This window comes from Trachurus trachurus (assembly GCF_905171665.1).
Source record: "Trachurus trachurus genome assembly, chromosome: 15".
In the NCBI taxonomy this organism is placed as follows: domain Eukaryota; kingdom Metazoa; phylum Chordata; class Actinopteri; order Carangiformes; family Carangidae; genus Trachurus; species Trachurus trachurus.
Window position 1 is genome coordinate 5,239,671 of NC_139906.1, and position 26,904 is coordinate 5,266,574.

At 41.1% G+C, this 26,904-nt stretch overlaps 2 protein-coding genes across 2 annotated transcripts; both read left to right on the forward strand.

Moving 5' to 3' along the window:
* The first annotated feature begins 2,592 nt into the window (after nucleotides 1-2,592).
* Nucleotides 2,593-7,132, forward strand: LOC310998005 (gap junction alpha-5 protein-like). The gene is made up of 6 exons (XM_083987889.1): nucleotides 2,593-2,715; nucleotides 3,250-3,414; nucleotides 4,352-4,663; nucleotides 4,863-4,928; nucleotides 5,406-5,554; nucleotides 6,299-7,132. Exons 1-6 carry the CDS (start codon nucleotides 2,647-2,649, stop codon nucleotides 6,816-6,818), a joined length of 1,281 nt encoding a protein of 426 aa, XP_083844015.1. The 5' UTR covers nucleotides 2,593-2,646; the 3' UTR covers nucleotides 6,819-7,132.
* A 5,848-nt stretch (nucleotides 7,133-12,980) lies between these two features.
* Nucleotides 12,981-23,548, forward strand: LOC310998639 (NACHT, LRR and PYD domains-containing protein 12-like; the record flags this gene model as incomplete). The annotated part of the gene is made up of 9 exons (XM_083988788.1): nucleotides 12,981-13,203; nucleotides 13,403-15,242; nucleotides 15,903-16,076; nucleotides 16,603-16,776; nucleotides 17,742-17,918; nucleotides 19,166-19,342; nucleotides 19,884-20,060; nucleotides 21,894-22,067; nucleotides 22,544-23,548. 9 exons carry the CDS (start codon nucleotides 12,981-12,983, stop codon nucleotides 22,551-22,553), a joined length of 3,126 nt encoding a protein of 1,041 aa, XP_083844914.1. The 3' UTR covers nucleotides 22,554-23,548.
* Between the last annotated feature and the right edge of the window lie 3,356 nt (nucleotides 23,549-26,904).

The following is a 26,904-nucleotide window of genomic DNA, read 5'->3' on the forward strand; positions in this document are numbered from 1 at the left end:
CCTCATGTCTGAGTGAAGTCAAAGGTTCATCATTTATTATTTTAAATGAACAGAGAGAGGTCCAGTGTGTGTGCGTGTGTGTGTGCATGTGCGTGTGTGTGTGTGTGCATGTGTGTGCCCATTCACCATGAGCACTCAGTATTGTTCTGCATCCTGTCTTGATAACACACACACACACACCTAAACGCACACACATATGCACACAGAGGTCAAGAGAAAGTCTATACAAGGAAGTAATATTGTTATTAATGATGCTGGGAGCACTTGTGAAAGACATAAATACACACACACATATACTCACACACAAACACACACACACACACACACACACACACACACACACACATGGTTTGTTCAAAGCTTTTGTGTTTAACAAAAACAGGATGGGAGGGGCATCAGAGGGTATATGTAAAAAAAAAAAAAAGAAAATCTGGGATCTGACTTTAAACTTTTTAAACTTAAACTCTGGTTTTATTTTATCACTTTTGTTCTCTCCTGTAGATTCTCAGTTCGTCACAGTGAAGTCAATATTATCAATAACTGATCTGAAGACAGATGTTAATCAATATGTGCAGAGGCTGAATAATGAAAATCTGCTGCAAAGTTTTTATCTTCCACTTAAATTGTGTTTTTACTTGTTCCCGTCGTCATGTGCAGAGTTTCTTCATCACATCACATTAAAGTAATTTAACTTTTTTTTAGTGGTAAAACATGTGGAGTTATTTTGTCAGTCTGATGAAGATATTTAAATTTAGATCCATATTGTTCAATCAGATCAGTTGTGAAGTAAAACGAAGGCTGATTAATGATCCTAGCTGCTTCAAACTTTCATCGTGTTTTTGAGTTTTAAGAACCCTCTGATTGGTCGTTTCCTCTCACAGTGACACAATGGGAGTCGACGTTAAGTCATCGTATGTGTGCAGGGTTGTGCGTTCAACCTATTATTTATTTATTTTACGTAATCAAAGACTCAGATCTAATGATTCAGACAGGAAAGGCTCAGGCTGTAGAAGTTCTCTCATTCTGAGTCACTCATGGGAAAAACACTAATGGGACTTTTACTTAAAAAACCAGAGTCTCCTAAAATATCCTCTCCAGCTTCACATGTAGCTACAGTTTACATGATGACGTTTCCATGAGCAGCACGTGCAACTTGGACCAGTGAGATAAAGCAGAAGAACTCTGTATCTGTGTGTTTTTATAGAAATGATTCATTTAATCTATAGAAAAAGTTGTGATAAAGTTTCTTCTTCGTTCAGATTCAGAGCTCCTCCTCTCAGTTCCCAAAGAGATTACAACTATTATTATTATTTGGATAAATCTGGACTCACTTTATTTAACTCCACTCCACAAGCTTCACTTTGTTGGGACAAGGAGCCGTGCCCAACTGCAGACAGACTTCTGCTCTTGTTCGTGTGTGTGTGTGTGTGTGTGTGTGGTAGGTGGTGGCATGTGTTTACAGTAAACGTCTAGTTTTTCCTTCCCCAGAGTCAGACGGTCGACGAGTGTGGGAACTGAGACAGAAGCTAAACTGAGACATTGGGCACAGACATTTTTATTAATGGGGTCAGAGCCAGAGGGTGGAGAGATAACACACACACACACACACACACACACACACACACACACACACACACACACACACACCGCTGTCAGATTCCAGAGACAATCACATGAACTTAAAAGAAAAATTTGAAATATGAGTGACTTTTTATGTTTCCATTAACATACTGCACAACTGATTGAGTTAAATCTGTTAAAACACACAGTAAACGACAGCAGAAACAAACAGGATGATGTAATGAAAAGAGTCAGAGCTCAAACTAATGACATCAACATGAAAACATGACATTAGCCGCTGTTTTTATGTATTGGTTTAAGTCCTTTCACCACATGGATCTGAGACCTGCAGGGCTGAAGATGATGCTAAATACACATTATGTTACATTTGCATATTTGTGTGTCTATGACTGTGTATTACATAAAAGATGCATCATAAGACGTTCATCTGAAGCTCAAGTTAAACCTGAAATGAAGCTGTGAGAGTTCCTACGAGCGTCAGACTGGCAGCTAGTTTAGTTTATTACAAGTAATTACAGTGAAATTCTTATGTAGCCTACCTTTGGTCATTTGCATAACATAATAGAGACACAAGAAAAATAAATAAAAGAAGAAAGAGAAGGATATTTAAAACCAAAAGAGGTTGGTAAACTTTAAAATATAATAAAATAGTGCAATGGCAATCAATATAAAAAAGAAGAAAAAGAAGAATGTAACTAAAGAATGAGTCTTTGGTTTTACTTGCAGTCGGAGATCGTCATTGATTAATGATCATTGCTATCCGTGTATTCATGCTGCCTGTACGTCAAGTCTGTTTATATCACTTTTCCACCTCAGCCAAGTGTTAAAAGTTCAGATTTTACAGCATTTTTTCCCCAACTTTTTCGTGCACAAATTTGAAAATGTGCAAAAATAAGGCAGATGTTTTAAGGTTTGGTTGCCTGTTGTCTCACACCTTTGTCCTCTCTGCTCCTCAGGTGAACCTCGTACCTGCAGAGATTTAAAGAGAGTTAGAGAAAAAGAGAGACTCGGAGAGAGAGAGAGGACTGGGAGCTGAACAGTCTGAGCTGAGCTGAGTGATCCATCATGGCCGACTGGAGCCTGCTGGGAAACTTCCTGGAGGAAGTGCAGGAGCACTCTACCTCTGTTGGCAAGGTAACACACACACACACACACACACACACACACACACACACACACACACACTGGCAGACAGTAAACACACATACACACAGTCCTTATAAATTAAACATTCATATATTTCCACATTGTCCTGTTTATTTTGTATAAACCAGCCGCTGAGTCTCTTATAATAAACACATATAAAGTTTATATTACTACTGAGAGTCTTTATACATGTTTTATTTATTTATTTACCTTTATTTAACCAGGAAGAAATCTCTTTTGCAAGGGCAACCTGCCCAAAGTAGTAGTCATGAAAAACCAGCACATACAAGATATGCAGTAAACAATAAAACAAAACAACACTCAGACACTGATTGATGTTAAAAATAAAGTTAAAAAAATGACCCCAAATAAAACTCCAAAAACATCTTTAGAAAAACACACATATACAGATCAGCGGAGACATGGAGGTTTTATTTCTGTTGAGAACTTCCTGTATTAAGTTGCATTAAAGTCGATGATTTAAATGCCTTTCCCTCCCACTTCCTGGCCCCGGCTCCACAGGTGTGGCTGACCATCCTGTTTATCTTCCGGATCCTGGTGCTGGGGACGGCGGCCGAGTCGTCCTGGGGAGACGAACAGGAAGATTTTAACTGTGACACTGAACAACCGGGCTGTGAAAACGTCTGTTACGACCGAGCGTTCCCTATAGCGCATATACGATACTGGGTAAGAAAAAAAAACAAACAGCAGATTCACACAGGAGAACTTAAACTTTATTGAGAGTTTATATTCAAAATTAAAAGAGTATATCCTTCTTTATTCAACAAAGTTTTTAAATTCAGAGTGAAAAGAGTTTGTGCACAAAAATCCATGCAATATGTTTAGTTTAAATTAGGTTGCAGCTAGTTATTTCCATTTAATTCAGGATAGTGTAAAGTTGCAGCTTTATAATCAATTATGGTCATGTTTTGTGTACATATATAATGTATTATAATATATGTATATAATGAGCTAATGCAGGAATGTGTCAAAAAGTCTTCCCAACAATAGCCTCAGAGTGCAGGTCCTTGAACGCATCACTCAAAGAACAAGTCACAACTCCTACAAACAGCTATAAACCATTCACTCATTCATTTAACCTTTATTAACACTCTGAGGTGGAGACTCATTTACAATGTCGCTGAGCAAAAGATAAAGTCAAAGGTCAGAGATGCAAGAAACAACAACGTTAAGCTTTTACATTAAAATGTCAGGAAATCAAACAGCAACAATAAAAGCCACAAAAAACAATAAGAATGAATATAAACCTTCATATTTAGTGAAATATGAATATACTGGTGAACAGATCAGCTAAACCAGCAACATCACAGGAAGTAAAACATGATATTAATTAAAGATTTAAAGAGCCCTAAGGGAAAAAAACCCAATGATTTATTATTATGCATTATAATTATAGCATCAGAACCACAATCAGATACTTTATTGATCCCCAGGGGGAAATTAGGAGTTTATTCCCTCAGCAAAGAATAGAAAAGATGAGTATCAAGATAAACTCAAATACAAGACAGAAAACAGATGATAATGCAACTATATGAGGATTGTTGTTAATTTGTTCCTTCAACTGAACAGGTTTTAATCATAAATCTGTCTCGTCTGCTCTCAGGTTCTGCAGATCGTGTTTGTGTCGACTCCCAGTCTGATCTACATGGGCCACGCCATGCACACGGTTCGCAGGGAGGAGAAGAGGAGGAGCAGGGAGGAAGAGGGAGGAGAGGGAAGTGGGAGAGAGGACGATCCAGGAGGAGGTGAAGGAGGAGGAGGAGGAGGAGGTGGAGGAGAGAAACGGAGGAGTCAGAGAGAGGAGGATGATGACGATAAGGAGAAAAACGAGAGTTCGTCAGCAGGTCGAATTCGCCTGAAGGGGGCGCTGCTGCAGACGTACGTCCTGAGCATCCTGATCCGAACCGTCATGGAGGTGAATATGTAGGCTACCACTGTTACTATGGATACTGTGGATGCTTCATTATGTCATTTACTCTAATTTTAAAGTTTGACTTATGCAGGAGTCACAGTCTGTCTCTGCTCCATTGTGAAGTATAATTACACACCAAACAATAGAGAAACCAGCTGGAGTTCAGCTGACTGTGATTGTCCCTCCTGTGTCTCCGTACCAGGTGGTGTTCCTCTGTCTGCAGTACTTCCTGTACGGCATCTTCCTCCATCCTCTGTACGTCTGCAAGGTAACAAAAAAACAAACACAAATCTGGAATCAATCAATTATTGCCTTTTATTTATTTATCTATAAAGCTTTAATTGGAAAAATACCATCATATATTATTGCCTTTACCTCTCATAGCCTACTCCATTCTCAACTCGCTCAGGTAACTGGTTGACATGAATTCCATGGACAAACACGTCATTTGGAAGAACTGCTTTCAGTTTTTCTGCAGCATCCACCAGGAATCATTTACAACTAACATTAAAACTACAGGGTCAGTTTAAGGCTAAAAACTCCTCTGTCTAATATGAATGTAACAGTTTTTAATGGATGAAACTGTCTTCTGTGTTCTTGATTTAACTTGTGCTGTGTTGTTGTTGTCTTATTTGTATTTTTGTGTTTTCAATGATTCTCGAGATTAAATAAAGGTAAAAAAAAATATCCTATAAAACACATTCAGGCCCATTATAGTCTCTGTCTCTCTCTGTCTCTGTCTCAGGCCTGGCCGTGTCCACATCCAGTGAACTGTTACGTCTCCAGGCCGACGGAGAAGAACGTCTTCATCGTGTTCATGCTGGCGGTGTCGGCCGTGTCGCTGTTCCTCAGTGTCCTGGAGCTTTATCACCTGGCCTGGAAACACTGCTGCAGGTGGGAGCAACGCTGGGCTGTTCATGTTGTATAAACTTTATTTAAAAACAAACACCAACTTTTTAGTTTTATATGAAGTTATTTTTATATTTTTGTGGCTGACACAGAAATATTTGATTCATTCATGAGCAGAACATAAACTACTCGACGTGGCCTGGTAAAGACAAAAGTGTCATCAGGGTTGTCATGGACTCAGCTCAGTGTTATAAACATTTACTAGACAAAAAGACACTGTTTGTTGCATTATGGGAAATGTACTGTAGGACCTTTAATCTGTCTCTTCGAAGTCCACAAACTTTAGCACATCACTAAACTGTAGGAGTATTTCTTTAATAGACTAAAATATGCACTTTACACTATAGGACTTCATCTACAATTTTGTTTATGATTTGTTTATTTAACATTGTATAGATCATAACTAAATGATGATAGATTTTAAACTTTACCTCAATCTGGTCATTTGATCTGATCTGTTTTGATTTGCAATAATTTTAATAAGATTCAGAGAGAGGTTAATCAGTGGTAACTTAAAAACTTGAGGTCTCTGTCCCTGCCATGTGTTATAACAACTTATAAAGCATTTATAAACCAATTATAAACCATCAATGAGGAAAATCTGACCTGTGACCTTCTTCCTTAACAGTTAATGTTGTTATGTTAGTGCTGAGGTGTGGTGATGTGTAGTGATTGGCGAACAGTATTAATATATATTGATATAAACTCAGATTCCCTCCCATCCTGCAGACGTCTCCTCAGAAAGAAAGCTGCTGCTGCTGCTGCTGCGGCTGCAGCTGCTGCTTCTTCTGTTAAAGCGTCTCCGGCCTCTCTGGCCCGTCAGCGCTCTCTGTCTCCGCCGCCCTCGACCCCGCCCCCAGACTTCACCCACTGCATGATGGGCTCGTCGCACTTCCTGCCGCTGCCCTTCCCCACCACCACCACCACGCACCGGCTGGCCCACCAGCAGAACTCCGAGAACATGGTGACGGAGAAGAACAAGATCGAGGAGGAGGAGAAGAACTTCCTCCAGATGAGCTGCTACTCTCACGGCTGGCAGCAGAAGGCGAGTAAAGATCCGGTCCCAGACGACGGATACCTGAGGACCGACACCGACGGCTATAAGGACGTCACCCCCGCCCCGCAGACTGAGAACGGAGGAGCGGACGGCCTCCTGCTGATCCCCGGCACAGGCCTGAAGGACAAACGGAGGTTCAGCAAAACCAGTGGGACGAGCAGCCGGACGAGAGCGGACGACCTCTCTGTTTAAACTCCTCACACAGAGGTTCACTCATTATCAGAAAAAGCAGGGTGGTTGTGCGCACAGCCAATGCCTATTTTAGGCCAGGTGCCGGACAGTCAGGATAATTGCAAAGAAAAAAGGGAATATCCGCACACTGAATTAAAGCTCCCATTTATTGGATAGCCTACTTGCTTACAACGTTTCGACCGATGTGGTCTTCCTCAGGCAAATGGCATGACAAGTGGCAGGCATATAGTAGCTACATATATAGGCTGAAGACCCGATGACACCACACCTCTGTCATTAGTTGGATGGGCTTCAGGTGAGCCAATTATAGGCCACTTAGTGTGCCCAGAGGTCAAAAAAGTACAATAAATCTTAACAAACACAATACACAATATACACAGACACACAGGTCAAGTGTTTAAAAGATGTACACAAAAACATGAGATTATAGTCAATAATCAGCAATAAAACAAATGCACAAAGTCTAAAGAACACCATTATGACTTTTAGACACCAAATACCAGTTCACAAAAAGGGCCTAATGTCTAAGTCCTCATTAAGGCCATTAGGTGACATGGTATTGAGGGAGTAGATCCAGTAGGTCTCCCTTTGAAGGAGTTTTCTTTCAATGTCACCACCTCTATGCTGTTTCTGGATCCTCTCTATTCCCAGGTAACGCAGTGTTCATTATCACCCACACATACACACTGTCTATGTACAATACATTATACACACTGTAGCTTCTGACAATCAAGTTGAAGCAGAAACTTCATGAATATACACAAGAATCTGTAAATGATCCTTGAAACGGTTTAAAGCAGCTTGCACTGATTTTACACAGAGACGTTTGCACTGAAAAGATGCAGAAACTACAAAACTCTCCAGCTGCAAACTGAGGATGAGATTAGAGATGAAGATTGGAGCTCGGATCACAGTGGTTTTTTGCCAGATGTTTCACTCAAACAGGATTTTTAGCCTCTTTTCATCTCTTTCAGTAAATATTTACAGTGTTACATTTTTACAGATGCAGAGACACATTTTTTTTGCAGAAAATCTAATGTTTGCAGGTCGATGGAGGCTGATTGGCAACAGTGTCTGAATAGTTGACCACTTGTTTCTTCTTTTTAAGGAGGTAAATGTGAGAACTTTGTTGTTAGTGCCGTCTGTCAATGTAAGGAAAGCAGGGTCTAAAAACCAGGTATCTATAATCATATTTTTACTGATAAGAACTAATTCAATTCGAATTGTATGGAGAGTCCAACAGCAGATATCAACAATTTGCCTTCCTCACTGCAGTGTTGACAAGTTTCAATATCATCATCAATATCATCGAGTCATCAACTGTTGTGACCTTTTGACCTCTGAAGCACCAGAGTTAAACCTGTGAACTGAGCCTGTACCAGATAAAACTGGACTGTCATTGGACGACAGCCTACAGGAACCAGCGTGTTGTCATTTTGTTAACTGTGATTCGTACTAATGCTCAGAATCAAGAACATGCTTTTTTTTTTCTTCATATTTTTGACTCTACTTTTGGTTTTGTTTGAGTTGAACTACACAGGTGTCCTTCACTTTTTTATACGAAATATTAGAATTTATAGGATTTAACACATCTGGTCTGAAATGTGTTTAGTTTCCACTGGATCATGATGTGATGGTTAGAGAACAGCACAACAAACTCTATATATTTTAAGCATCAATAACAATTTACATGTGTTGAATATTTCCTATATTTATGATTCCACTTGAATAATGTGAATACTGCATATGTTTATAAATGGAAAATGGGTATTTGAAAACTTGCTATAGTCTGATGTCTACATTACAGTAAAGCAAAGATGCAGTCTTGTTTATTTAGACATAGACAAGAAACATATTACATGTTTATTATGTTTTATACCTAAGCACCATTATTTTGCTTTTATTTGTTTACATTTTAGAAAAGTTGGTTCAACACTTATATTTGTTGTGAAATGACAGGAATACATCTGAGGTTATGAGCCAAAAACAAACACTGCATTTGAATGATTTCTTTTTCTAATGTAAAATCCTGGTCTGAAATATAATTTTGCACAATAAAACTTCATATGTGGAGAATACAATATAAAATTGCATTATATGGAAATACAGACCTATATTTGATCTGTTTATAGTTGAGATTTAAAAAAAAAAAAAAAAAAAAAAAAAGTAAGTGATTTCTGATGTTATGGGCACATATGAAAACATATAAACATGTAGTATCACTGTAGTTTATAAATGCCAAGCCACTGTTAGAGATAGAGAATCATCAGTTTGACCATTAATGATTATATCACTTCATATTTTCCCTTCTGATGGACTTGGTTTGTTTGTTTGGTTGAATTGAGTTGAACTTCAGTCAGGACCAGACATCAACACAGTCACGCAGCTGTCTGCTGAGAAATCCTGAATATTTTAACACAGGGGCACTCTGGGATGAAAAAAACAAAACAAAAACTTGCCTGGTTCCCATGGCAAAGGGCCAGTGTGGAAGAGGGGCTGATGGGAGAATTCCCAGTAAGGTCATCGGAAACATCAGGAATGTTTGGGAACAGTTTTCTGTTGTCTTTTCCCTCTTTTCCTTCCACTGCTCAGTCGTGTTTACATCACATGAAAATACTCAGCTGTAGAGTGGACCACACATCATCATTTGAAATATTTCCACATTAAAATGTCAAAAATGCCGCCTAATTCAGGAGCTAAAAAACAAACAACCAAACAAGAATAAAACCTTTGTGCATCAAAATAACAAATAAAAACTGAATGAAAAGTCAGAATGTGACCATTTACAATGTCAGTGGATGGAAAAGGTAAAACATGCCTGAAGCCTGGTGGACACAGACGGCACCACAGCACTTGGAAAAGTGTGAATCAGTTCCCTCTTGTGGCCAAACAACTGCAGCATGATGTGTTAAATGATAACACACACTGGAGATGTAAATGCTGCTTCAGTCAGTGTATTGGAACAATTGCATATGAAAAGTCCTCTGGTTCTGCTACTGGGTGAATTTAAACCAGTGCTGTCATTTAGGTTGTATTTAAAATCCAAAATAATACTGATGAGGCATGGCAGGAAAAATTACATGTTATAATTTTTTGTCTGAAACTCCCCCTGAAGTCAGATCTCCCACAGTACAATTCAGGATGGCTGCTACTTGCATCAACAGCTGTGAACACTCTGTAGTGTCACTGTTTATTTTATTTTTCCTCATATTTGTTTCATATTTTCATGTGTAAAAACCACCAAAAGTGTTGTTACCAAAGTAGTATGCATGGCTAACAGTGGCTAACGGCTTGTTCATTTGTTTAGGTGCACGTTACATGTTTTTGTTGTAAGTTTGTATGGCTTCTTAAAAACGTTATAAATAGTTTGCAGGGGTGTCATTCCAACGTAAATGGGGCGCAGCGTCAGGACCGCTGGAACGTCAACAGTCGACACAAACAATAAAAAAATACTGTACGTAAGAGATTTGTGGAGCTGATATCAGTGTTGTGTTATCTGAACATCTGTCTCAACAGCAGACATGTACAGTATAAGTTTGTTTTAACACACAAGTGTGAAAAGCTGGGGAAACTATCCAACTTTAGAGCAACAATTTCTATGGCTAAGTTAATTTACTCCTTCACGACAACAAGACTTAACTATCTTGTTGCCTATTTTTTTAATTAGCGGGGCATTAAGGTACAGTGAGGAGGCTGTGTCCATCAATAGCCTATACAGAACATGGTTTAGGGTAAATGTGCCAGTGTTGTGTAATTGTGCAGAAATGTAAGATGAACCAGTTAATGTTAGTGTTTGAAAGTGTTTCACAACAGACTGCAGCTTATCAGAGATAGAAATGTACACATGACATACATCTTTTCTTCATAAGTCAGCTTTGAGTTCCTGTAGTAGGTCACTAAGATAAGAAGAGATGATGGACCTTATCATCGGGAGTGAGTGCACCCGGACCCTCCGTTACACATGCTCATTGTTCATTAGTTTGTTTGGCATTGTAATAAAAGTAAAAGTAAAAATTGTCGTTCAACCGGTTGTATACTGCACTTGTTGGAATTCAATCAAAATAGTATTCCTCCTAACAGTGGTTAACAAATTGTTTTTGTGCACGTTACATGTTTTTGTTGTAAATTTGCATGAACATCATTCTGACTTCCAGCGTAAATGTCACTGCTCATTCTCCACCCCCCTCTGGAGCTGATAAGGTTAGTCAGTGTTGGGTTATCTCATCTAGTAAGGGCTTGTAATGGACATCTCAAGTTATAACAAAAGTGTTATAGCCAAAATATGGGGAAATGATCTGACCTCAAAGCAGCAGTTTCTATGGTTGATTTTCTACATGACAAATGATGTGAAGCCTGCAAAGCTAGATGACGCACACACACACATATTAACTTACTTCACGTGATGGTCTGAAATTTTGTGAGACTTGACTTGAATTGCGCTCAACAGAAAATGACACACACACACACACACACACACACACACACACACACACACACACACACACACACACACACACAGTAGTGATTGAGTGACATGGATGCAACCTAAGTACATGCTTGCTCCCAAGGACTGGATAAACATGGATTTAATTTAAAAGTAGTTTGTCTTGATTCTCTCTCTCTCTTCTTGTTTCCCTCTCAGACTAACTGAAGTGCGTTGTGGAAATTTCCTTTAACTTGTGAGAGAGAAAATCACAAGTCCAACATTTTTTTTCTTTGTTTAATCTTGCAAGAGACTGTCATAGTCTATATGAGAGTGCACACCGAGATTAGGTTACATCAGGTTACATAGGCTCGAGAGCAGGAAGGAGCCATGTGCTCCTCCTAGGAGGCGGCATCATACATGTCCAATAGCATTCTTGCATTCTTGCAGAGCAAGCTTACACCAGACCAATCATAATACAAGGTTACATTTGGTGCTTATGATGTATCATTAACCTACTGTAAGCGTAACACATGAGTGAAAGAGGAAGTAAGAGCAGGTGCGATACCCGTTGTGGTTTTGGGCACATAAACAGCCACTTTCTTAAAGACGACTACAACAGGAACAAGGAGTGCAAGAGTGGAACTCTCCCGATGTTCATTTAAAGGTTCATGTTCATTTAAAGTGTTGAGATGGAGGAAGAGAAGGACAGGTCAGAATTTCCGGGATCCGTCTGTCTGTCTATGAGGAGTAACAGGTCCAAACATGAACCTCCAGCCTTCAGTCCCGGACCTGGACCTTCAGACTCACGGTAAGAGACTTGATACAATTTGAGTTTGACATCCAAACTGTGTCTGTAACAGCAATGACTGTGTTGAGCTGCTGTAGTCAATGTCATTGGCACAGTAAATTACTTCCTGGTGTGTGTGCGTGTGGGAGTTACTTTATGAAAGAGTTCAGCTGGAACAATGAGCTTCACTGTGCACAGTCACAGTCTTTGGTAGAAACTACAGTCAGCAGCTGTTTCACTCAGTGACTGAGCTTCTCCATCATTGAACTCTACGTTTGTGATCAGTTTTTACACATTCACGTCCCCCACACTGACTCTGTCATCAGAGAATTGTTCATTTCTTGATGTTATATGAATAAAAACATGATTGTGTTTGCAGAGGTCTGAATCTCAGACTGAGAGCAGAGTCTCCAGGATCCATCTGTCTGTCTATGAAGAGTGATTGGTCCAAAGAGCTTCCTCCAACCTTCAGTCCTGAACCTGGACCCCCAGAGTCACAGTAAGAGATGGTTTCTACTGTAAACTGAGCTGAAGATGATTCAGTCATTAGACTCATGTGAAGGAAACAGAGAGAAACCAGGAACCAGATCCATCAAACTCTGAAGGTTCACAACAAAACTCAGAGAAAAAAAGAGGAGTGATCAAGGTTTTCTGTCATCTCTGTTGACACAATGTTGTGTTCAATGTTGTTCACAACACTGAACACAACATCATTAGTTAAAGCAGCAACGTGACAAAGAGCTGAGGTTTTGTTTTAGAGTCAAGATTTAAGGTCAACAGATAAAAAATGACAGAAACCAGACCGCTTCAGGACCAGGTTTTCAATCAACTTATCTCTCTCCACTCTTCTTACTCTACTTTACATCTCTCTGCTCCTCTGCTTACTGAAGACCCGCCCTCTTAAGGTGGTTGACCAATCAGAGCACAGATATGGAGCTGTGACTGCGACATGTTAGTGACACAGAAATGTCTTGACAGGAGGAAGAGGAGTGGTGTCTCTGTGGACGAGCAGCTGTCCTGCTGTGGTCTCTGTCAGGACGTCCTGAAGGATCTAGTTTCCACCAGCTGTGGACACTGGTTCTGCAGACAGTGTTTCACCTCAGACTGGGACCAGTCTGCTTCTTCAGGACCCCCCTCCTGTCCCCAGTGTGGACAAATAACCAGAAGTAAAGGTGAGCTGCAGACAGCCAATTAGAGCAGCTGTGTACAAAGTCTACAGAGTTGTTGTTACATCATACAGCACTGATGATGATCAACTTCACAACAATCAAACCTTTGTTGTCTGTAGTTTTTCTGTAACTGATTAAAATAATCGGATCAAATTATCATACTCTCTCTGTCTTCAGTTTGACTCTCTCTCTTCTCTCTCAGCAGATAGTGGTCTGCAGGAGGTTTTAGATCAACATAAGATCAGCCTGAGGAACAGATGTGAAAGAGTGACTGAAGGAACTGAGGCAACAGGAAGTGGTACCGGAAGTGGAACCCTCCTCAACAGGATCTACACTGAGCTCTATATCACGGAGGGACAGAGTGAAGAGGTAAATACCCAACATGAGGTGACACAGCTGGAGACAACGTCCCAGAAGAAGACCCTCCATGACACTCCAATCAAGTGCAACGACATCTTTAAAGACTTAACTGACCAACAGAGAGAGGACGTCTCTACGGTCTCACCAGTCCAACAGAGCCCCATCAGAGTGGTTCTGACAAATGGTGTCGCTGGCATTGGAAAAACCTTCTCGGTGCAGAAGTTCACTCTGGACTGGGCCGAGGGCTTGGAGAACCAAGATGTCAATCTGCTGGTTCTGCTTTCGTTCAGGGAGCTGAACCTGATCAGAGATCAGCAGTACAGTCTTCTCAGCCTGCTCCATGTTTTCCATCCAACATTACAGAAGGTCACAGCAGAGCAGCTGGCTGTCTGTAAACTTGTCTTCATCTTTGACGGCCTGGATGAAAGCCGACTGTCACTGGACTTCAACAACAGGAAGGTTGTGTCTGATGTCACACAGACGTCATCAGTCAACGTGCTGCTGACAAACCTCATCCAGGGGAATCTGCTTCCCTCGGCTCTGGTCTGGATCACCTCCAGACCTGCAGCAGCCAATCAGATCCCTCCTACATGTGTTGACAGGGTAACAGAGGTCCGAGGCTTCACTGACGCCCAGATAAAGGAGTACTTCAGGAGGAGGTCCAGTGATGAAGATCTGTCCAGAAGAATCATCTCACACATCAAGATGTCCAGGACCCTCCACATCATGTGTCAAGTCCCAGTCTTCTGCTGGATCAGTGCTACAGTTCTGGAGTTCATGTTGACCACAGACCAGAGAGGAGAGCTGCCCAAGACCACGACTGACCTGTTCTCACACTTCCTGCTGGTCCAGACAAAGATGAAGAAGAACAAGTATGGTGAAGGACATGAGACGAGTCAACAGGAGCTGACGGAGGCCGACAGGGAAGTTCTTCTAAAGCTGGGGAGGCTGGCGTTTGAACAGCTGGAGAAAGGAAACATCATGTTCTACCAAGAAGACCTGGAGCAGTGTGGTCTGGATGTCACAGAGGCCTTGGTGAACTCAGGACTCTGTACTGAGATATTCAAAAGAGAGAGTGTGATCTTTCAGAAAACAGTCTACTGCTTTGTTCATCTGAGTGTTCAGGAGTTTCTGGCTGCAGTCTACATGCTCCACTGTTTCACCAACATGAACACAGAGGTTCTGGAGAACTTCCTGGGAAAACAACATAATGCTTTAACCCTGGATGCCCTTCTGAAGAGAGCCATGGAGAAATCCCTCAGCAGTAGAAATGGTCACCTGGACCTGTTTGTTCGCTTCCTTCATGGCCTCTCTCTGGAGTCCATCCAGAAGCTGTTAGGAGGTCTGCTGGGTCAGACAGACAACAGTCCAAAAAACACCAAGAGAATCATCGACAACCTGAAGAAGATGAACAGTGATAAAACCTCTCCTGACAGAAGCATCAACATCTTCCACTGTCTGACGGAGATGAAGAACCAGTCAGTTTATCAGGAGATCCAACAGTTCCTTAGGTCAGGGAACAGATCAGAGAAGAAACTCTCTGAGATCCAGTGCTCAGCTCTGGCCTACATGCTGCAGATGTCAGAGCAGGTTCTGGATGAGTTGGACCTGAAGAAGTACAACACAACAGATCAGGGACGACGGAGACTGATACCAGCTGTGAGGAACTGCAGGAAGGCTAGGTGAGTCAAGCCAAGATCAATTTGATTATTGTTAAGTTCATTCTCAATATTATTAGTTTTTACTTTGTTAATTCTTCACCCGGTTGTGATTGTTGATTTTTCATCAACAACCTCAGTTATTTTGTTGTTTTATTTTGGCTTTTTGGTTTTATTCAAACCTGAAAACTAATTAAAGCACTGGTCTTACACCTCAGTGTTCCCAGGTGTCGGTACGACTGCCCATGAACCATAGTTTTAACCCCTCTTGAACATGAGAGTAAAACACTGTGTGTCTCCCTACCAGAAAAGGTTTGAAACACAAAATGAAAAGGCTTCTTACCAACACAAGATACTACAACCACTTTGGCAACTGACCACATATTAGCTTATTTAGTTCAGTTTATTTAAAGGGGAATGATGCAAGTCCAGCCGCTGCCGTCGTTGCTGTTTGGGTTGTTTTGAATGAAATGCAGATGTGAGAACACAACAGACCACAAACTCAAAGTGTCCCTGAAACTCGAGAAATTCAGAGTGATTAGGATTAGGATCATTGTTTAATGTCAAACTTAAACGAAGAAGATGAGCTGAACCTCAGGTGTTCATCACAGCATCATATCCTGTCGTCAGGTGCATCAGCTGTATTAAAGAAGATCTGACATTTTATATTTTCTCTCTTCCTAGACTTGCTCATTGCCAACTCTCAGAGACTCACTGCGAAGTCGTGGCCTCAGCTTTGAAGTCCAACCCATCCCACCTGACAGAACTGGACCTGACTGGAAACAAACTGGGGGATTCAGCAGTGAAGATCCTGTGTGCTGGACTAGAGAGTCCAAACTGTAGACTGGAGATTCTGAGGTCAGTTCACTGACTTGACCAGCATCTGGTCTGATGTGGATCCAGGTGTGAATCCAGGTCCTTTAAATGTGTTTGTGCTGCAGCTGCACAGTGAAAATCAGACTCATTCTTCTCCATCATCAATGACCGTCAGCTAAACACCTTTCAGGTTTGCAGGAGGCTCTAGATGTTAGCTGAGGTCACCTGGTTGTTTCTGCTGGTCAGTCAGCCAGTTGGCCATGTTTGTTTGAAGGGACAGCCTTGTTTGTTTACTTCGTGTGTCAGAGTCGACACAGAACCAGAACAGAACTGGTCAGGACTCGTCCTTTAACAGGTTGAATTAGACAACGCTACTGAGAGAAGAAGATCATATCATCAACAGCGATCGGACTTAGGCCAACAAATCTGATCAGATATTGATTGTATATTGACAGTCTGACCTGAGGTCAGCAGCAGCTGAAGGACAAAGTCCCTCCACTCATTTTAGACACTGATTATTGATCATCAATTATCAATCATTGTATCTTCTTTTTTATTCTTTATTCAGATTGGATGGCTGCAGTTTTTCAAAGATCAGTTGTTCTTCTCTGGTCTCAGCTCTGAAGTCCAACCCCTCCCACCTGAGACTCCTGGACCTGAGTCACAACAACCTGGAGGATTCAGACCTGAAGGATCTGGGTGTTATTCTGGAGAGTCCAGACTGTAGACTGGAGACTCTGAGGTCAGTCCACTGACTGTTACTGTTGTTGATCCACAATACATACAACTTCATGTCAAAAAATCCTAACTATCACTTTAAAGCAGAAGTAAGTGATATATTTGTGTCAATATAAGTCTTAAATAGTTATATCTTCCGACAGCAATCACTTACATAGAGTGTTTGGTCTGAAACACGGGTCTGTCAGTCACTCTGCTCTGCTCTGAGCCGAGGAGAAAACATTTATCGTATCCTACAGTTTTTATCCAATGAGGAGAGAGAACAGCATGCAGGGCTGTGTGTGCAGCCAAGGGACGCCGTGAATGTGGCGACGTAGGGACGAGGACTGTTATGGTGCGTTCAAGGAAACTCGTATTTTTCCGACCGTGAAGTCGTACCAGTTCGATCTGGTACGAGTTCACAGGTCGGAAGTTACGAGTGGCCGTTATAGTGACTTTCACCGGTAAAACAGGTCGGAAAAACACGAGTGGGTTGCCTGGAACGCTACAAAGTCGTAAGTTGTGACTTGAAGCTGTAATTTACGATTTCAAAAGCCTGCCTGGAACGCAGCATTAGCGAAAACGACCGGACCACTTACTTCTGCTTTAAGTGAAGCTGGGTAACTGAAAGATACCCTGGGTATTTTGAACTTGCTTTGTAGTACAGGGCCCAGGACCAGGAAAAACCCTAGTCCTGGATCAGGACTGGACGTTTGGACCTTTAAACTTTGATCCAGTTTAGTCCTTAAATCACAGTGTTAAGTCCAACATGTCTGATCAGATATTGATTGTATATTGACAGACTGACCCGAGGTCAGCAGCAGCTGATTAATCTGTAATGACATGTGGATGATGTGGGGAGAAGGCCACGTTACAATGGTCCCCAATAACAGAAGGACAAAGTCCCTCTACTCATTTTAGACACTGATCATTGATCAATATCTGATCAAACATCAATTTTTTTGTCTTCTTCTTTTATTCTTTATTCAGATTGAGTGGTTGCAGTTTGTCAAAGATCAGCTGGTCTTCTCTGGTCTCAGCTCTGAAGTCCAACCCCTCCCACCTGAGACACCTGGACCTGAGCTCCACGTGGAACCTGCAGGGTTCAGCAGTGAAGGATCTGAGTGGTTTTCTGGAGAGTCCAGACTGTAGACTGGAGACTCTGAGGTCAGACTCTGTATTCTCAAATAAATGAGATGTGAAAGTTGTGTTGACACTGAGCCGACACTTGCTCGGTTTCACGGTGCATTACACCAGTGTTTCTCAAACTTTTTTCAGTCAGGGCACCTTTCAAAAGTGCATAAAATCTCACCCCTGTGTAAAATATAATTCAAAATGACACTGCATAGCCTAAATGTAAATGTCCTGTTTATTTAGACGGGACAGTATTACAGTATTTATGCATAGGTGCCTCTGTAGCCTACATATGCACACACACGCACACGCACACAATAATCCGCAATGTGAGAGGAAGAGAGAAAGGTCTACATGCGCGCAGCGCAGGCACGCGCTCAAATGAATATCCACCGGCGTCTCCGCTCCGTTCTGACTCTGTTACGAACAATCAGAGAATTTCCACCGTGTCACTGCAGTGTGTTTTTATACATCAAACGCACCGGAGTCGGAACAGAGCGGACACAGATCCACTGGAGAGAGGAGGGGGTGTGACTCACCATCAGTGAGAGACGTGTGCCTGGTACTACGCATTTTTTTCATAGCGTCCGGTGTCCGGTGGACACGGCCGTTGGTCACGGGTACTCAGAGTAGTAGGGGCCGTGTCCACCGGACACCGGAGCGGTCTCTCTCTCTCTCTCTCTCTCCGCTGCCGAAACGAGCCGCCTCACGTCCGAGCCGCTTGATAAGTGCGGCGCTGTTCCAAAAGTTGAACATATTAAACTCTGAGCGCTCTGAGCGCCGCGACAAAAAAAAGAAAGCGCCGAGAGCTTTTTTCCGAGCTCCATAGGATCTGAATGGAAAGTAGACGCCCAGAACGCTAAAAAGGCGTCCGGTGGACACGGCCCCTTTGCATACATGTAAAGAGAATGTATTATATGAAATGTCAGAAGAGGTATTTTTTTCACGGCACCCTTGATGCAGTCAGACGGCACCCCAGTGTGCCGCGGCACCCACTTTGAGAAAGGCTGCATTAGACCATGGGTTAAACCTACGCCGGAATATCCCTTTAAAGAGGCGGAGTCTGTGTTGAAGCAGCAGCAGCTTTGCATGGATATTAATGAGCTGTTTTCTCTCTGTATGTGACTGCTTAACCTGATTCCTATTGCTTCAGCTGTTTGACTTACATTTTTTAAACTTGTTCTTTCTGACGCTTCTTCAGCTCTGAACAGATGATGAAACACTGAACGTTGTCAACAAGGAACTTTGTCCTCAACCCACTTCTTTTATTCTTTATTCAGATTGGAGGGCTGTGGTTTGACAAAGATCAACTGTTCATCTGTGATCTCAGCTCTGAAGTCCAACCCCTCCCACCTGAGACACCTGGACCTGAGCTCCAACTGGAACCTGCAGGATTCAGGAGTGAAGGATCTGAGTGGTTTTCTGGAGAGTCCAGACTGTAGACTGGAGACTCTGAGGTCAGTCCACTGACTGTTACTGTTGTAGATCTTAGATCTTTGATCCACAACTGAACCTGATTGGATCCTTGTTCCATATTATGCTGTTTTTCAGCCATTTCAGGTCGAAATGGTCCAACCACATTGTAAGCGTAGCGTATTGCCCCTAGATTTGTTGTTCTAAATCTCAGCAACCTAAAAGTCGTTCTCCTGAGCTCCCCTAAGAACAAGCCATGTCTGTGTCTGCACCTTGAAATGCAAAACCACGTCCACTCCATACCTGTCATGGGAAAGGGTGTGGTTTTTGCTACAGGTACCATGTGCTAATATTGACATTGGAAATGGGCATGGGAAATGATTTTCGAATTATCAAATAGACGCTCAGTTAAAAAAAGAAGAAGAATAGTTTATGAGACTATTATCTTGTATGAAAAAATGTAAATGTTCCTTTTTACTGTGGCAGAAGGAGAAACATGGAGAGACTACTACAGCCAACAGGAAGTTTGACCAGGACACATCTGATCAATTATCAAATTGTCTTCTTCTTTTATTCTTTATTTAGATTGGATTTCATCAGTTTGTCGAAGATCAGCTGTTCTTCTCTGGTCTCAGCTCTGAAGTCCAACCCCTCCCACCTGAGACACCTGGACCTGAGTAACAACAAGAACCTGCAGGATTCAGGAGTGAAGGATCTGAGTGGTTTTCTGGAGAGTCCAGACTGTAGACTGGAGACTCTGAGGTCAGACTCTGTTTTATTTGTGTGCTAAGATGTCAGATAGTCCAGTCACTATTTCTCTTCACATTTCACTCCAACTACAGGAACACATGTAATGTGTCAGACAATAACTCATTACTGTCAGGTATATGTTCCCCTTCTATTAAATATGAAAGGAGGCTAAAAATCATAGGACATGTCTGTTTTGATTATACAAGTCAGTGGTTCTTAAAGGATAATTTCCGTTTTTTACAACCTGGACCTTATTTCTAGCATAAAATACAATCATTTTACTCACCCAGAAACTTTGGTGTCATTTGGAGTTGTTTTGACGAAATTAGCCCCAGTGGAGCGGCGCGTATATCCGTATAATGCGAGAGCACGGGGCACCCAATGCAGCCTCTAAATATCACATTATCCGCCGCAAAACTCGTTCATTTCGCCAATATTTTGTTATGATACACTAGTGATATTCCCCTCCGAGCCCGTGGTGGCATGTTATCAACATGCTGCGCCTGTAGGTTGACTACTAACCTCCGACCTGGATGATGTCATCTCCGACCGCTGCCCGGCTCATTCTGATAATAATCATTCTGCTTCGGCATTCGGGTCCATTTTTAGCTCAACTAGCCGGAGCTTTAGTGAGTCCAGGTTGAGGAGAGGAAGCCTGTGGAAGCTGAACTTCATCCAGCTGCTCATTTTGTTCTGACAAGTCGGAAACACGCAGAAACGAACCATAGCATTAGCCGTAGCAAGTTAGCCGCGCCAGGCAGCGGTCGGAGATGACATCATCCAGGTCGGAGGTTAGTAGTCAACCTACAGGCGCAGCATGTTGATAACATGCCACCACGGGCTCGGAGGGGAATATCACTAGTGTATCATAACAAAATATTGGCGAAATGAACGAGTTTTGCAGCGGATAATGTGTTATTTAGAGGCTGCATTGCGTGCCCCGTGTTCTCGCATTATACGGATATACGCGCCGCTCCACTGGGGCTAATTTCGTCAAAACAACTCCAAATGACACCAAAGTTTCTGGGTGAGTAAAATGATCTTATTTTATGCTAGAAATAAGGTCCAGGTTGTAAAAAACGGAAATTATCCTTTAAATGTGTGTTTGTTTTCTATAACACACATTCTACATCTCGGAGGTAACGTCTTTCCATATGCGCTTCCTTCGTCTTTCAAATGGGGGTTTGTGCAAGATGCTACATCTGAACGTACGTGCATGCACATATGCTTGAACCAAGCAGTGGCCAAAATCACCCAGGCGTTAGATAGGCAGGAAGAACCTTGGGTTAAAGTATTGCAATTGCAATATGCCTATCATTACAGGCTTAATACGATTTGTTCAAAATTAAATAAAAGTCTGTCCCATATAGACGTCTGTCTCAAATATAGGGCAGGTCAGTTCGGCAGTTGAAGCAAATAAAAGTCCAAGCTTATATTTGAGAATTCACGGTACGTGAAGTCAGTCTGCAGTCCACAGGTCTCAGTGATTCATCAGCCCCTTCATTAGTGTGAATGCTGAAGGTATTGTCATTATTGTTATTCAAATCTTTCTTAAACATCTTCTTACTCCCTCTTCCCTTTATGGAACTCTAACTACTCCTTCATACTTTGTGCTACAAAAACTGTTTAAGTTCAGGGTTTTTTTTAGATTATCAGATGTATTGTCATTTTTTTTATATTATTTATACCTTTTAAAATATTTAACCTTCAAAAATATTTTTCTATTTAAACAAATAGGAACAGTCTTCAAACTCCTCACAACTTCAAACTCTTTATTTTGACTACTTGAACATACTTTCAGCATCAGACTTCATTTTTATCTTTCCTCTCTTATTCTTTATTCAGAGTTAGGGGCTGCAATTTGTCAGAGATCAGCTGTTCTTCTCTGGTCTCAGCTCTGAAGTCCAACCCCTCCCACCTGAGACACCTGGACCTGGGTGGAAACAACCTGAGCTCTTCAGCCCTGCAGCAGCTTCATGATCTTGTTAAGAGTCCATACTTTCGACTGGAGACTCTGAAGTGAGTTTCCACAACAGTGAAGAAAACACATCAAAGCTCATCACATACAAGAAAAAAATAAATAAAAATAACCTGAATAAATAAGTGCCAATCATCAGGGTTCTAGTCATTGGTAAAGGTGTTGATTCAAACAGGAACCATGTCAGGAGCAGAGCAGGAAGAGTGAGCCAGAGTTGAAGGTTCATCTGTCACTCATCTGAGAGTCACTAGAAAACACCATGTTCAACTTAAATTCACACTCACGTTAGTCTGGAATAAATACAGAGCATCGGCTGTTCTTGTTCTACTGGACTCAGCTGTTCCAGCAGATACAGTCAATAAATGACCAGTACAAGTTTCTCTATCAAATGGCATCACCCAATCAGAAGCTCTCGTCCCTAAAGTACCCTAACTAACATTCAGACACAACAGGACTGAAGTTTCTGTTTCTGTTTATGCCTCATGACTTCTCTAAACCTTCTACTTCTTCTCTACAGAACACAATGAGAGATGGTGGGGTGTGTGTGAGTCCTTGTGGACCACTTCCCAGGTAGGGGAACTGGTCCACATTTTCAAGGACACACACATGTGGACCACTTCCCCTACCTAGTAAGTCATCTCTCGTCCAAGGCAGACATCGGAGAAGGGCGTTTGAAAACTCCAACCTGCTGGCAAAGACCAAGCTCATGGTTTACAAAGCAGTTGTCCTGCCCACTCTCTTATATGGTTCAGACACATGGGCCACCTATACCGCAGACATGTAAGTCTTACCACCAGAGGTGCCTGCGCAGAACCCTGAACATCTCCCGGAAAGACAAGCACACCAACAACAGTGTACTTGAGGAAGCACAAATCAACAGCATTGCAACCATCGTCATTAAGCACCAGCTGAGATGGCTCGGTCATGTTTTTCCAATGTCTGACACACGCCTTCCAAAACAGGTCCTCTATTCAGGGCTAAGGACTGGCCAGCGAGCTCCTGGAGGCCAGAAAAAGAGATTCAAGGACAACATTCGGATCAACCTAAAGAAATTCCACATAGACAACGCTTCCTGGGAAGACCTTGCTAAAAACAAAAGCGTATGGAGGAACATGCTTCATGAGGGAGCCACAATCCACAAGCTCTTTCACTCACATGACCTCTAGGGCCTGATCTTGTGTGAAAAAAATACACAATAGAAATACAAGGGAGTGTACAACGAAGCAAATATCAGGGGGATGAGAACATGTAGCCCACTGCAGGAGACAAGGCAAATTAGCAGTGGATTTTGTATTTTTCATCTTTTATTTCTTCTGTACATTCTCCTGTTTGCATTTTCACACAGTGGTGAAGAGTAGCTATAATGCTGATTTTTCTTTTCCTTTCTTTTTTCATAAATGTGTTAATTATGCAAAGCTGCTCTGAGATGGATCGTTCACTTCTTGTACTCAATACTTTCAAAATAAAAGACAAAATTCATGCATTTACTAAACCAAAGAGGTTCAAAAGAAATTTTAGCACAAAAGACTATTCTATGTTTGCACTATTCTATATTTCCATCAGCTGTTAGTGTTTTTATGCCATTGTGCTGTTGGAAGACAACATGTGTTTTGGTAGATTTGGTGTATTTGGTGTGTTTGTGAATTCTTATATTTTGAAATTTGTGTTGGTTTTTAGTTTACAATGTGTGATTTTGAGCATTAAACTGACAGTTTTGGCATTTGTGTGTTGTAAGTGTGGTGTGCATTAACCGTTTTGAACTGTTCTTCTTGCACCTAAGTAGTGCAAGTAGTATTATCATCACTGTATTCGACAACTTTGATCATGGTTTTGTGTATTTGTTAGACTGTGTGGAAATCTTCTAGTGTTCAGAAAAGTGAGACAAGCCAGTTAAACTAGTGTGCCAATTGTTTTGACTGTGCATCAGAGACAGAAATGTAATCAAGACTCACCCTATGTGTTACCTGTCGATCATTAAGATAAGAAGAGATGTTGAATCTTATCATCAGATAATTTGAGACGAACTATGACTTAAACTCCACACGCAGCGTATAGTTTAGAATTATCTGTAGAATCCTCTGTTATGTCATCAGGGAGAGTGTGATCGATTGGTCTATTTTAGCACTAAAGTTCTGACGCCATAAAACTTTATAAACAGCTACAGCAGCAATAGGCAACAATTTACAGTTATATACTTCACTCAATATCCCAGAGAAGTGTTTACTTTTTCATTATATGGCCTTCATGTGCTCACCTGGTAACAGTCCACAGGTATAGTTTAGATAAGAATAAGTGAAAGTCATTATACATAAAGAAATTCAGATGCCAACATTTGTGTTTTGGCCCATTGTTGGTATAGACTATAGTGTTCAAGTCCTGATATTTTATATCTGATCATGAATGTGAAAATCATAATCACAGAGATGACAGGTTTATAGATAATTAATAATATGCGCATTTCTTGATTTTTCTCTCACTTCTCAGTGTCCTGACTTTCAAACAACAATGTGCTTATAATCAAAATAATGAATGAATGAATGCATTTATTTATTTCGGTATATCAAGCTTATATAACTGAAAGGGTGTAGGTTGAAGCCAAAGCTTATATACACCTACCCCTTTTACCTTAAAAAATTAAAATAAAATAAAAAAATATATAAAATAAAAAAATATAATCATATATTGATTTACACCAAAATGTGCACAGATGATTTTATGAATAAAACAAATGAAAGTTACAGTAGAAAGTCTTGAGTTTCTTTCAGGAATGCAGGAATGAAGTTCCCGCAAAAACTAAAGAAAGAAACAAAGAAAGTGTGATGACAGAGTGACCATGGGGGTTTGGGGTGAGGGGGTGGGGGGTGTTAACATGTCTATAAAAAGACAAAAAGCCATGACAGTCTCATGTTTGTTCTCATGTTCATGAAGATTACTGGAAGATATTTGCGATGCCGCACTTGCCCGGTTGGTGTAACTATATAGTCATTTTTATATTACTATAATATTACTATATTATATTATTATATTTATATTATTAATTCAGCACAACATCAATAACAATAACACTTTGAATGTCGGTCAGTGATTGATCATTTATATCTAGAATGTTTTTAGATCATGTTTGAAAGACTTGGACTTGTTGAGGTTATGTGGTTTTGAACTGGTTGGACTTAATCAATAGTCTCTTTTGAGAGTAGATTCAGGGTGATGACTCATTTTAATGCCTTAATGCTTTTTCAATGTAGGTTTAGGTTTTAGCTTTTTTTCAGTATGTATTTCATGAGGAAAAATAATTGGAGGAAAAAACCTTTGCACAACAGGTGTTAGGCTATTAGTTTATGTGGAACATGCAAATACTGAGTGTGATTTAAATTACTGCACATTATTAAAGATGTGAAATTATAATGGGAGATAGTAACTTCAGAAGCACCTACCTTCTTTTTTTTACCTTCTTTCTCTGACTTCCCAATTTTGTCTGTTTCCAGTCGATGTAAGACAGCAGCGGGAATGGCTATCCAAAGTGAAAAGCACGATTCAAAGTGGCCCTTGGATGACAAATACTTTGTTTGCCATCGTCCTTGTCTATTTGGAAAAGGTGGTGGAGAGGCAGTTTGCGTGTCCCTGTGATCCTGAGTGGAACTCTTGGTTTGTGGCTGGATACTTTCTCGTTCCTGCTTTTCTGTCCTTTATCTTGACGATACCAGTGCAGGGATGCAGGGGTCAGTCCGGCTTCTGTGTGTGTGTAAAGGACATATTTACCAGCCTCACTCCCGCCTTCGTGTGGATGCTCCTGCTGTTTTTTGACGGCCATTACTACGCTTGTGGAATGACGGACTGGTCAGGCAGGTATGCAACCATTAACGAAAACTTTCCTGAGAAATGGTGTGAGCCAGTGAACGGCACCTTCTCACCGGTCATGTTGATCAGGACCCAGGAGTGGTTTGCTCAGTCTCAGGTGAGTGAAACTCCAATATCTTGTAAAACGTTTCTCTATTTGTTAAATTAGTTTTCACATGGATGTTGATGTTGACGTTGACAGTGTTGATGACTAACTTGATCCCATCTGTCTTTGTTCTTCTGTGATTTAGCAAATTGGACTTAATTTAGTCACAACTGCCACTGTGGGAATCACACTTTATAAAATCTACCAGTGCTGCTGCTGCTGTGAAGCGTAGTCCACGGTGTCAGAGGAAGGAGAAGGAGGTCCCTTAAAATTCACATCACCAGTCTCAGGTTATGTTTGAGAAAATGCTTTTTATTTTCCATGTTTTCCATGTTTGTTTTACTCAAACAATGTGCTGGATCGGTTATGAATTTCTTTTCTTTTTTTTTAACGATAAATATGCTTAGTGTGTGTGTGAGTGGGGGGGGGGGGGGGAGTGTTCTGGTTCTGCTACTGGGTGATTTTTAACCAATACTTAAGTGTCAGGTAACTGTGCTCTAATTAAATGTGTACAATGTGTTTTTCATGTGTAGCTCACTGTGTCATTCATGTTTACTGAAATTAACTGCTCAATATTTCCTGATTAAAACTGTGCTTAAAGTTATTTCTACCAATACTATAAATTAGCTGTAATGATTTTCAGTTGTAAATGCCCATATCTACTGTATACTCCATATAGATATATTTAGTGAGTGTTTTTGCAAGTATAAATTTCATGCTCATTTTTTATTGGGCTGTTTTGCATTGCAATAAAATTTAAACTAAAAATTGTTGTTCAACCGGTCTAATACCTGCACTTTGATCACAGTGTATCAGTGCATCAGTCAGTGTATGAGAGACAGACCTGCAAGGCAGCTGCTGTATTACAGTATTATATCATGGGGTGATGGCGACCTCTGCTGGAGACTTTTTGGATGCTCTTTATTAGGATGGAG